Genomic DNA, 13,644 nt, shown 5'->3' on the forward strand with positions numbered 1-13,644 from the left:
AGTGCCAGCATTACTCCATTTAAGCATCTGTGCTTTAGCAAAGTTATTTCAGGATGATGCAAAGCTATGGAGACCAAGAGGCATTTCTCCCCCAAGAGGTGTGGGGAGGAGCGGCTGGGAGCTGCCCGGCGGGAAAGGACCTGGGGGTGTTTGTCAACAGCCGCCTGAACACGGGCCAGCAGTGTGCCCAGGTGGCCAAGAGGGCCAGTGGCATCCTGGCTTGTATCAGGAATGGTGTGGCCAGCAGGAGCAGGGAGGTGATGGTGCCCCTGCGCTGGGCACTGGTGAGGCCGCCCCTCGAATGCTGTGCTCAGCGCTGGGCCCCGCACCCCAAGGCGGCCATGGAGGGGCTGGAGCGTGGCCAGAGCAGGGCAGCGAGGCTGGGGCAGGGGCTGGAGCACAAGGCTGGGGAGGAGCGGCTGGGGGAGCTGGGGGGGCTCAGCCTGGAGAAGAGGAGGCTGAGGGGAGCCCTCATCGCTCTCTGCAACAGCCTGAAAGGAGGCTGGAGCCGGGGGGGTCGGTCTCTGCTCCCCAGGAACAAGCGATGGGACGAGAGGGAACGGCCTCAAGCTGCGCCAGGGCAGGTTTGGGTTGGATATTGGGAAAAACTTCTTCACCGAAAGGGCTGTCAGGCCCTGGCCCAGGCTGCCCAGGGCAGGGGCTGAGTCCCCATCCCTGGAGGGATTTAAAAGCCAGGGAGATGTGGTGCTGAGGGACATGGTTTAGTGGTGGGCTTGGCAGTGCTGAGTTAACGGTTGGACTTGATGATCTTAAGGGTCTTTTCCAACCTTGACAATTCTATGATTCTATGATTCAAATGCAGATACAACAAGAAGAGATCGAAGGACTTACACCCGCTTTAAAAAGCTTCACGTGCAATCACCCTTCCTGAAAACCAGGACTTATATGAGGCCAAAACCATTAAGATATGTGCCCAAGGCTGCCAGGCTCAGCCCCCGGGAGGGCTGGGGGAGCCCAGGAGATGGACAACCCCATCCCACCCAGAACCAGTTCTCAGCACCGGCTTCAACGTGGTTCAAACCCGGTCAGAGAGACTTGCCAAGAAAAGCTCCGAAGGATCGTTAACACGTACAAACATATTTCCCAAGTATCATGAAAATAATGAGAAAAACAGCCTACTGTGCGTTCCGCATCAGCCTGCTGGTAACCTTTAAAATCACTGCAATCTGTACTTTTTTTGACTCACATTGCCACCAGAAGGTCCCCAGCCCTCCCACAGGCTTTTGCATTAGCTGTACTTTCAGGCTGTAAGAAAAACATTTAATTCTTTTTGGCATACAAAGCCCTGGGGCCCGGAGGTTTCGGTAACTCTACTCGTTGCCAGAGCATGGGGAACAAGGGGCAGAAAATGCTGATTGGGGTCAGAGAGATGATGTCCATCCCAGTCCTCCCAGCACAACAGGAGCTCTCCCAGCCCGTGATGGAGCACATTGCATTAACAGCTTGATGTTGCTGCACATTACCCTGCAAGATGCATCCCGGGCTGGCAGCAATCGATAGGACCAGGACATCAGCCTCCAATTTTAACCATCCCCATTGGGATCTCTTTCTGCCTCAAGTCGTCTCTGGTCTAACTGACTCCAATATTTGTATTTCAATATGTGGGCAATGATTTTAATAACCACAGAAACCCTTTGATTCACCGCAAACAAATAAAACATATTCCCGCTTTGCACCGCTGCCCAGGTATCATTAAGTTAGACACCACACTTCGAAAAGCATTGCTTTGCACACCGACTCCCGCATTTTAAGTCCAATATTTAGTTTCTAGTTTAAAATCAAGCCTTTAGGATAGCCCTGACTGAAAGGCCAATGCTTACTGGTTTGCTCCGCTGGGCTCCCACAAGTTTAGAGACTCTCTTTGTTTTCCAGCATTTTGCAATATAAAAGAGAGTAACACCAATTCTTTGTATGTGCAAGACCTAAAGGAGAAGCAACAGCTCCTACTTTTGGTATGGAAAAATATACATCCTCCCCTCTGTCTAATAAAAGGTGGATTTTCACATAAAGATACCCTTGTTTTGTACAAGCCTTGGGAAGACAAGGTTGACAGGTAAGGTAAAGTACAGCGCACGTGCGGAAATAAGTTTGAGTTTTGAGTAGTCATCTCAAGATACGGGCTAGTAAATCTGAAGCAAAGATGGTAATGAAAAAAAATCCCTCGAAAGAAAGAAAAATAAGTGAATTGTGCACCCCTGTACTCACAGAAAACTGACACTAGTCGTTCAACAGGTCAAGGCAGAGCCTGGTTCACCCCAGTAAAAGCAGCTCCTGGCATCCCCGTCCCTAGAAGCCATCCCCACCGAGCGCACGAGCAGCACCGCATCTGCCAGCTAGCAAAACATTTCGGGGAGGTATTTTTAAGCTATTGCAAGGTGACAGCGCAGGAAAACACCAAAGACGCAAACCTTTCATTTTGGAGAGAATCACTTCTTTTGCCGTTGTTGCGTTTTACCCGAACGCAGCGGGCTGTATGGATACCCGCGGGCGCTGCGATACCGCAAACGCACAAGCAACCACGGAAAAGCGCAGCTGGAGACTGACTCGCACTGACAACATAAAATTTTGATTAGAAATGACCCAAGAAGGCTTCCTTATGGGCTAACGGCCCTGGCACCCATCGCCTCCTACACCGCCAGCTGTTGCCATTACGCATTCTCCCTTGAGACACCGAAGTCGAGAGCCACGGTCGCAACAGCATAAAGATGTCCTGGATGATGCAGACGGAGAGCCGGGAGCTCCCAGCCTTCACTATTACCAGTCACCACAAATACAGACGATGCTTTTAGAGAGCCGTGTTGAAAAAAAGACTGAGATTTCCTCTGATCCACATGTTCCCAAGAAGAGAAAGGTGGTTTCACAGCTGGAGCTCTCCCACGTCAACTCGTCTCCCGGACTGGGTTGAAATAATTTATTTCTGAATTTTAAGACGCCAGCGGCTATCATTACTCAGGGTATCTTTGCAAAAATGAAGCGCATAACCCAATGGCAGAAGCTCTTGAAAGTGCTCAAAGAGATGAGCTCTGGGGTCGTGTGAGCATGCAACGCGACCAAACACAAGCTCTTTGATGGTAGCTGGGAAGCCACTGTCAGAGGGACATCGTTTTGGGACCCTTAGAGACCGAAAGGAACCCCAGGTCCATCACAAGCCTTGACCTACGTTTCACACTACGGCTGGTGCACAGCGAATTGTGCAAAACCTTCACCTCCCACCATCCTGGGACGGACATTAAGGTCACACCTAGACAGTCTCAGAAGTTATACCTTAAAAAATTCATGGATGTGGGCGTCTGGTTTGGTGTCACTGGACTACAGTTGGGTAATGCACCGAGGCTTACTGGTGACAACAGGACAAGAACAGGAGTGCTTCCATTTCGGCACCAGCACTCGGTAAGCATGGCCAACGTGCCTACGGTGACCCAAAAAGTCGTTAATACAAGCCCAGAATTACCCAGAAACCAAAAGCCTCTCTCTCAATCTACCACTTCTCTGTAGCCGCGACAGAAACCTCTGCAAGACTCTGCAGCGGCGAGATGCTCAGCGTTGGGATCACAACCTGACTTCCTCACCATTTTAAATACTTAAAAGCATATTTTAAGCCTCTCTCTTTAAGCAACAGCAAATAGTCGAGATCAAAAATTAATTACACCACATCTCTGCACCCCCTGCTGCAAGTGAAAAACCTCTTATTCAGGTGTCTTACAGAGGTTTTGCTGCAAATCCTGGGAAAAAAACCAACTCGGGATACATCCTAGGAGTTAACCGTTGAAAAAATATAATGGATTCAAAGGACACAACTGCTCCTGCCAAGACTCTGGGCAGATCAACCCAACGCTTCATTTGAAAACCAGATCTTTTCGTACAATATTAACACACCATCTCCCTCCATCAGCTGGCATCTACCACGGCACGCGGTTCACTGTGGTTCTGCACACAGTTTCTACAACACACACAGGCTTCTTCCACCACGGCTAACCTCCAGCAACAGCTCCTCCCCACCAGCAGGAGCCTAACAGCACCGACCAGCGCAACGCAAACTTCACGCGCTTTATGCGGCAAGCTGCTGCACAGCAGAGGTGACGAGGGCTGGTGTCTCATCCAAGGTGCCACATTCCTGGAGATGGCACGAGCAAACCTGTGCACCACGGGGGAGAAGAAACCCTTCAAGCTCATCTCCCTTTACCTCCTCCCATTGAGCAGGCACACACACGACATCATCGACGACCTGCATTTCTAACTCCACCATGTTTTCCTGTTGCCATCAAACCCAGGCGGCCGCTGCTGGCGTGCAGGGAGGTAGAAGTACTTACTTAGTCCAAGCTCTTTGAATTCTGGAAGACTCGCCGAGGCACAAAGCTGATAGAAGATGTGGTAGTTGCGCTCGTCCTCTGCCTACAGGGGGAAACGCTGAGTTAAGAGAGGCGAGAAGACGTTACAGCAGTGCTCCCACCCTCAGCCCGGTGCCCACTGAGCCTGGGGCCACCCTGACCCCATCCCCTGCTTTCCACCATCAAGACCCCCCCCTTGGTGCCACCAGGACAACAGGGACCTTTTGCCATCTGGAAGAAAGGAGGTCCCAAGCCTTGCCCTGACCAAAGCACATTGCGCATTTTGCAAAGGAAATAAATAACTTTATATTACCTTCCACACTTATCCCTCTCTGGGATAACTGGGCTAAGTTAGCTAGCAAGCACTGTATTGCAAACCGACAACATTAAAGGAGGTGGCCTACGCTCGTGGCTTCCCAACATTGTTTGGTTTTAGGATTTTTATAGTTGGTTTGTATTGGGGGTTTTTTTGTGCAAGGACAAAAGTTTTGCAGGTTCTTCTGAGCTAGATCTCAAGCACAAACCAAGAAAGCTTGTTCTGAGCCCCGCACAAGGAACCCACGGGATGTGCCACAGCACAGACATCAGCCTCCTCAGCCCTTCTGCCTCTCATCCATCTTCAGAACAAAAGGCTGTTGCCTGCAATTTATTCTTCCTGGCTTTTTATGAGGTTCAGCAAAAATCTCAGCAGCTGCCCAGAGAAAGGCTTTCCATCCCTGCCCAGCAGCCAGGCCAGGTCTCTCCTCGGGGCTCCAGCCTTGGGCGGACAGCGGGAACATTCAGAGGCCAACTAACGAGTCTCCCAGGCACATATGCCTCCAGAACAAGGTCACCAGGTTGGGACCATCAAGACCAACTGCAAAAGACTGAGCCTGAAAGACACATCTGGAAGCCGTGTCCACCAGGAAAGCTACTTTTAAAGCTATTTTTTTAATCCAAAGAAAAGATGCCGACTATTAAATTCCCACAGTATAGCACCCAAAAGAAAGAAAAGAAGGAAAAAAAAGCACAACTCCTCACCTGGAATACAACTCGTGATTTTTCCAACAGATACGTCCTCATGTTGGCACCAATGATGTGGTATCTTTTATCGAAGCCAATCTGAATGTATTTCCCAAAGCGACTGCTGTTGTCATTCCTTGTTGTTTTAGCATTTCCAATCGCCTGCATAAAACAAAATGAAACATTCATTTTTTTAATTTAACTTTTAAAATTATTTAAACATTTAAATTTGCAACCAGTGTTACATAAACGGTCATGGGAGGATTTGAGGAAAACCCCTTCCCAGATGCAGAAGGCAGAGCAACAACGTGACTTTGGGGAGGACTCTTCACTGAAAATGTGTCTCCAGAATTTTTATGGAAGAAAAATGCATATAAACAGAAATGTGTATGTGTACAGCAATTAGAACATCTACATCCCAACAGCCACAGCACTCCTGGTTTGTCTTATAGGATGCCCCCACCTCTGTTCACAAATAGTCACCACCAGCAGCTTTCCTGGAGGGGACGTGGGCGACAAAGCCCTGCGAGAGGGAGGGAACCAGCTGCAATCTGTCTCCAGATGTTTGCGCTTCAGTCCACGGATTCGGTGACATGGCCAGAGCCCCTCCGTGCCTCTCCAGAACCTACCCGTCACCTCCCAGGCAGGTAATGCTGCCACACGCAGTGGCAGAAGGGAGAAGAGTGAATCCAGCCCACGGGCAAACATCAGGGGTGCAGCACTGCACACACGGGAATCCATCAAGCAGCCAAAGGAGCAACTTGTGGTGACGCAAGAGGACCAGAAAAAGACAATATTCCCATTCCTGGCTACACTAGCCTTATTTTCTACTACCCTTCCCCTGTCCTGAGATGATGAGCCTCAGACAAGCAGAAGAGAAGTGATGTATGAATTACGAGCATCACATTATCTTTAATTCCTTGCCTATAAAGTGGAGATACCTGCCCCAGGGACATCATACATCAAACACGGTGCACCTCAGTGCTAAGGGCTATTTCACGACCCACACGTCCCTCTCACTCCATCTTCACACTTTAACTTTGGGCTTTTTGCAAACCAGGCAGTTCTCTTTTATGGTTTTTGAGTAGGCAACATTCTCAGCAATTTCCAATAAAGACAGACAGGTTCCCTGGCCCCAGCACTTAGAAATTACATCCACAACTGAACACAGGCAAGAAAATGAGAGCAATAAAATTATGGGGTCATATAGAAGAATAGCACGTGCTATGAATTTTTCCTTGGATGCTTTTAAGTGTTCCCAGGTATTGCCGCTACATTTCACAGAGGCACAGGACATGGGTGAGGAAAGGAGTACACCGGCGTGAAGCCCACGCTGCGGCAGATCACCACGCATCCTCTGCCCGCGCAGCTTTTGTTACTGCTCATCTGCGCCGTCGCTTATTTTGTCGTCCCAGCTTGCACCCCACGTCGGGGCAGCACGATGCTAGACCACGCGTGCTGCCTCTCGGGCTGGGGTGGGCTTGGTTTTCATCCTGCAACAGCCACCACCTCCGTGTCTATTAAGACAATTCAGCCACGAGGCACTGCGGTGGGAAGCCCCCCTGCAGGTTAAGCTAAGCCTAAGGTTAAGCGCAGAACAATGCTACGCTCCACTACGGCGACACTGCTAGCTCCTGTCTTTAAAAGAAAGTCACACAAGCCTGAAGTGCTTAACTGACTTTGGAAAAGCCCAAATCTTGCCTTCAAGCTGACTTGGATATTTTGCAAATGAAGGCACTCCGACTCCAAAATCTGTCTGGAAAACGGGATTTAGGCACTCAGACATTTATTTTCATCATCTGGTCATGGAACAATGAAATGAAGCAGCTTTCCCTTTCTTTTATATTTGTAAAAGGAAATTTTTTTCATTAGAACAGGGATTTCCCTATAATGGGACTTGTTATTCTCCTATACGATTGATAGCAACAGAAAATTAACAAAAATAAAACTGTACTGAAATACCTTAAATAGATTAAGGAATCCCTTTCTCTTCTACTTCATGCCTATACAATTAAAGAAGATTACGAGGGACCATGCAGTGGCAAGAGGGGGAGGAAGATGAAAGATGATAAAATACTAATGGTGCCGGCAGCACCGCTCGGGCTCTCCGCTCCGGAGCCCCAGTCAAAGCCCAGCTCCTGGAGCCGTGCTGGGGACACACAGGCCCAGCTTCAAGACCATCAAACAGAGGAGCGATTGGGGTGGGCTAAATGGAGGCTATTGGCATATTTCTGTATTTTCAGACCAGCTCAGGACTGCTGTGAGGCTGCAAATCAGGTCTGGCCCACAAGCCCCTACGGCTCTCACTGTTTTTCTGATTCCTGGAGAGACACAGCGATCGCTGCAAGCAGGACAAAGGAAATTATGCAGCTTTTACCTCCATAATTGGGCTCGACGCGAGGACTTTGGCTTCAATATTGGTCTCGCTGGCAGAACCACCGACGGTCGCAAAGAAGCGCATGGCGTATTTGGCAGAGACCGTCTTTCCAGCACCCGACTCCCCGCTCACGATGATGGACTGGTTCTTCTCATCCCTGTCGCAGCAGAGAAGAAAAGCTTTTGTAAATTAATCCATTTTCTTGTCAATAGTTCATTCACATCATGCAACAATCTTCCATCTTTGCATGTCTCCCTCTCCCTCGCCTTGCTACCACCCACATTACGGATGCTGGATTTATTCTGGACTCTACCAAAGTAGTGGTGAATTATATACAATTGTGATGCATCTCAGCTAAAACATAAAGGACGCTCTGAACATCTCCAGAACATCTCCCAGGGCTTGCAGAGACAGCGGGAGATGAACCCCTGCATGAAGCGCTGCTGCTTTCTTCACCCCTGGAGCACGTAGGCCAGCGTTGGGAAGCCCGTTCCTTACATGTCGGAATAACAAACCTCTGCTGCTTGACATCAGTCTGGAGAACTATTAACAGGCATTGGCTGAATATCAGCTTCTAATATTATATATTTAATTTTTCCCTCCAACACCTTCACTCAAGCATTTGAGATTTTGCTCAACAAAATATGGGCAATTCGTTGTAAAACTTGCTCGAGTAGCCTAATCCTGAGCTATTAAAACACAGATACCCAGAAAGGTTCCTCTACGCTTAAAATATGTTAAAAATATTGAAGTTGTGAAATCAAGCACCTTTAAATTAGGAAACAGCAGAAGTCATTTGATTACCTATGCGGTTATATGAACATCGGTATTTTCATACATATCCCAACATCTGGCTAAAACTTTGACAGCAATAATACAAAGCATGTCTCCGCCATCAGACTCGCACCATCTGTTCATCCCCAAATCCTGCCAAATTGTAAGTCACTGCTCCAAAGCGCAGAGAGACTTCTGGGACCAAGGGGTAAGAAAAAAAGAGGACAAAGAGTTTAAAAGCAATTCCTGGTAGACATCACTAAGTAAAGTTTGGTCAGCTCCCGAAGCTTTGCAAAACAAAGTAGTTTTTAAGAAGGACTCGCTCATTAACAGAAGGATCAGGCAGCCTTACCCTCTCCAAGCACACACCAAATTTGCTTAAAAAAGGATACAGGTGTACGAGCACCAGGATAACAAAATTCAAGCAAATACACGCTGGATCTTTTTATCTGCATGTATGAAAATGCTTTGCAGGAGCGGGAAGCATTATCCTGGCATCGAGAGGCTGATGCAAACCCTTCTCCAGCCGTGATGGAAGCAGATGCCACTGTCCCATCCCTGGGCTGGCGCTGGGTCGTGCTTCTCTGGGCTGCTGATGGCATCAGAGCTATGGCAGACCACCAGATACTTCCAGGGCATGGGACTTCACACAGGGAAGCTGAGGGTGCTTCGTGTAGCTTTTGAGCCTTGCACAGAGCACAAGACCCATCCAACTGCCGCCTTCTACTCGTAAAATTAATCATTCACACAAAAAAACTTGCACAAGTCATCGCAGCTATATTAAAATACCCAGTTCTTCCCACCACGGGTACGTAACATGGTATTCGCTAGATACATCCTAATAATTAATCAGTTTAATATGCTTGAGCCGCAAGGCAGAGAAAGGGCCAAGGCAGTAAGAGCAGCTCATTTTCGGGAGAGCTACATCCCTCTAGGCAAAGATCTGCCGGCACCGGGAGCAAGCGCAGTGGGATCTGCTCCTCAGAGCATCGCTGGCACACAGCAACCCAGCACCTCTGCAATTCGGCCGGAGACTTTGGGAAGGAGAGAGTTTTCACTGCAGGATTTGATATAAGCTCCCAAAATACCAGAGCTATTGGAGTAAGCTGTAAAGTATGTAATTGAGTGTCTTTTTAAATAAGACCGAATTCAACTTCCCGGCCTCTGCCTGCCTTTCATGAATCACGGCTGAAAGCAGGCACACAAAATCCTATCTACGAGCGCAACGATAAATTTACACCTTGCAGTTCTCTCGACATCAGGAAACACCATAAAAATACATTTCAATTTAAGATACTCAGTTTAAGTTTATACCAGCGAGAGATGAGAAGAGAGGCGAAATGATTGCTATATACCACTCTTACGCTTTCAACAAAAATACAAACGTACTGCAACACCACGCCATTACTTTCCTCCGCTGTGAGGCGTGTACATCTTAATTCCTTCTAGGCTCAAGATAATTGATTTGGAAAAAAACCTCAGTCAAGTCAAACATGTACCATTTTGGTTGCAAATCACAACTTTCCAACACTTCCAGCAGGAGAGAACTGGCGAGCTGATTTCCAACTGTGTTTCTATTTTTCGGGGATCGATTAATAAAGCACATCTTAATCCATCCCCTGACCAGCTCCACCGCTCTCCTGGGCATCCACCAGCAGGGTGGCAAGAGGAACCTCCAACCACGCCAGCTATCAAGCAGTTAATGCAGAAATACCAGCCGTGAACCGAGCACAACCTCACCCAGGCAGCCAAAAACCCGGAGCCGGTGTTCCCAGTGACTCATCCCGGGCGGGGACAGCCTGCACATCTCACCGAGGACTTGCTAAGTCACGGCTGCACGCCCTCCGCACGTCTTGGCAAAGCCACCGTCACTCTCGCACAGGCAGCCAGCTGGCAAGATCTGGGCACGGGGCTGCCAACATGACGGTCTCGCACCTTTAGACTTCCACGGGCATGCGATAAAGCTCTTTTGGTAGCACAAGCCACCAGACACATGAACCCAACGGAGAAAAACCAGTGCCAGCTCCACAGCGAGGAAGGAAGATGAAGCACCAGAAGTATGCTGGATAAGCCCACAGCAACAGTTCCCGGTAAAGGTGATGGCAGTGATTTATCACTGTTTATCGCCAGTTAAAGTAGGTGAGGAGTTTCACATCCACTTTGGCCATCTTTGTGGACAACCGCTTGCTGAGCTCCAGCAGCGAACGTCCCACGTTGGCCATCAGTAGGACGCAACGCATAAAAGTCACGCCTGCCACAAAGGAAGGGGCAGACAGAGGTTTTGGCATGGGCTGCAAGCGCGGATGCCTTCATCAGAGGTGAAGGAGAAGCAGAAGAAGGAGGTGACAACCGAGATCTCTGCCAGCAAGCACCAGCCCTGCGAAAGGAGCTCTGCAAACGCAAAGGTAGCTTGGCTTAGAGCTGCACTTGCATAAAAGTTACTCGAGAATTACTGCTTCTTATCCTTTTCAGTGTGACAGCTACTGCCCAAGCGGCACATTTCAAGAAACATTTCCCCTCCTCTTTTTTCTTTAAGCCAGAAAACGAAAACTACACCAGTCTGGGAGAGACTCTTCAGTTGAATGAAGTCAATAAAGCTCAAAAGAGAGGAATCATGATTACTTGGCATTCAGTCAGCACTGCTACAAGGTAATATTTTGTAACCTGTTTTTTTTTCTATCGCAGATTCATAATTAAGACCTCTCGTTACCAATTTTGACCTCTTTCATAACTTCTCCATATCAGCTGTCGGAGTGTGCCTGGCTGGAGGAGGCAGAGACCAACCCACTGGGGAGCCCATCTAAGAGCGTGACACCCCCACTCTCTGCGGGCTTCACATCCCATCACAAATTGCCTTTTATGTCACATCCCACATGGTTTTTTCATCCCTCTGGCTTGTCTTTTTAGAAGTCCCATCATTCTCCAAAGGACGCTGAACCTAGGGATAAAAACCACAGCCAACACCGTTTACTGCTATTGCAGCCGCTCTGCCAGGTCACATTTTTCCAGAGTTTCTCAAGAATATGCTCTAACGGCTGATGCGCTGCTACATGAAATGGGCCAGGTGGGTTCTCCGTGGCAGAAGAAAACTTCTGGAGTTGTATTATATTAATAAAATAAAATAAAAAGCAAGCTGCTGGCTTCCAAGCAAGACAGCAAGGCCACTCAAGCTCCTGTGTTTGCAGTAACGTGTCTCTTCTGGTGTTTTTTTGGTGGAAAATGCATGTTCAGACATTTCTTTTCCAACTTCAGGAATAAAAGCCTTTGAGAATAAAGGCTACAGAGACTTGCCCTTCTTTGGTGTACGAGTTAACCAACTGCTAGTTCCAGCAGGGAAAGATGGATGAACCCCACAGAGCAGCTAATAGCAAACAGGCTGCTGAACGAGCAGAAATGGTTAAAACCGGGCAGGACTTGTTTGTATTCAGCGTGGAATAAAAAAATACTGAAATGTTTGGCCACTGTGCAGGGGCGGCATGCAACACGGCTGCTTGAAAGACAGTCAATTTTGGCAGCATCAGCACAGAACAAAATTATTATGGAAATAAAGCCTGGATAAAATGAAATGTTATGGGTGAATACCGGCTCTGCTGCAGCACGGCAATGCTGTCACATCTCCTCCCGGGGCTTACGTGGCTCCTGGGCACCACGGGGCTGCCACCATGGCTTGTTACGCTGCTACAACGTGCGTCAGTGCTCTTCTCCCCGTGGCAAACAGCTCACGCGATGCACGCATGCCGGCACGCAACATGCTCACGCTTGTCCAGCAGCGAAGGGCGTGCAGTGGGGATTAGGCTTCAACGGTGGCCAAAGATGCTGTTCCCACCACACGCCACTGCTACAGCTCAGAACTAGGCAGGAGGCACTTAAAGGTGCAACTCCCCAACCTTCACCCCCATGGGTCTGCAGTACTTTTTTTTCTTCACTTAGAGCTTTCCAAGATGACCCACAGCCTGGAAAACTAATACCATGATCTCAGCTACAGCCTCCATCCATCAGAGACGCAGGAGTCATAAATCACAGAATCGTTAAGGTTGGAAAAGACCCTTAAGATCATCGAGTCCAACCGTTAACCCGGCACTGCCAAGGCCACCACTAAACCATGGCCCTAAGCACCACATCTACCCATCTTTTAAATATCTCCAGGGATGGGGACTCAACCAGACCAAAATCCAGGATTATTTCTTCAACACGAGGGGCAACAGCACCTCCAAAGTTGAGGGTTGCAAGTGTTGGTGGCATCTCATACACCTATGCACTGCCGTCTGTCTGTGCAATCTGAATGTTTTGCTTCACTTTGCTATGTCAACGTGCCCTCTTTAAGCAGTAATGCCTGTTGATAAGCTGCTACGCAGGTAACACATCTCTTTTTTTTTTTTTTTTTTTCACACATTTGTGAAATTATGAGCAATATTATGAGCAATAACCATCAAGACTCTCACCCTTGGCCACACACACAGCAAGAGATGGGCGAGGCGCCCAGCCCAGCTAAACCAATAAGGCAGTCACTGGAGTTTTCTCAATATGTGAAAAATATCATAGAATGGTTTGGGTTGGAAGGGACCTGTAAAGGTCATCTAGTCCAACCTCCTACCATGGGCAGGGACATCTTCAACCAGATCAGGTTGCTCGGAGCCCCATCCAACCTGGCCTTGAATGTTTCCAGGGATGGGGCATCTACCACCTCTCTGGGCAACCTGTGCCAGTGCTTCACCACCCTCAGTGTAAAACACTTCTTCCTTAAATCTAGCCTGAAAGTCTAGTAGATATCAGGTTTTTTATTAAGGCAAGATCTAAAGGTGCTGCCCGAGGCAAAAAAAAAGTCAGTTGTCTACAAAGAGAAAGGGCACTTCCAACAGATACCTGCGCTGATTAGGACTAGCTGCTAATTACCAGCCTTTGCATCGAGGAAACGGATTTCCCTGCTTGTTCAAGCAGTCAGTCCTTCACCTGCAGCAATGCAGAGGATACCGCTACCCTCGGAGGTGCCTCCAAACAGCCTGGGAAAGGTGTCCCAGGAATGTCCAAACTTCCAGCCCGCCCAGCTGGACGCAGCTCTCCAACTGTACCAAGAGCTGCACCCATTTTGGTTGCATCAGAGCGATCAGAGGTGAGACACTGCTCAATGTTTCCGTACGCAGT

The 13,644-nt window shown here is 48.5% G+C and overlaps 1 protein-coding gene across 1 annotated transcript in view; it reads right to left on the reverse strand.

The window, feature by feature from the left end:
- The window catches only part of LOC309601636 (unconventional myosin-Vb-like), a gene marked incomplete at both ends in the record, with an annotated part of 157,041 nt that overhangs the window by 96,032 nt on the left and 47,365 nt on the right, over positions 1-13,644 (reverse strand). The window contains 3 exons of the mRNA XM_082334789.1: positions 4,332-4,413; positions 5,370-5,513; positions 7,729-7,885. Of these exons, the coding sequence (XP_082190915.1) occupies positions 4,332-4,413; positions 5,370-5,513; positions 7,729-7,885 (383 nt within the window). The remainder of the gene's footprint in view (positions 1-4,331; positions 4,414-5,369; positions 5,514-7,728; positions 7,886-13,644) is intronic.

Source organism: Platalea leucorodia (assembly GCF_965183815.1).
Source record: "Platalea leucorodia genome assembly, chromosome: W".
NCBI classification, from domain to species: Eukaryota; Metazoa; Chordata; class Aves; order Pelecaniformes; family Threskiornithidae; genus Platalea; species Platalea leucorodia.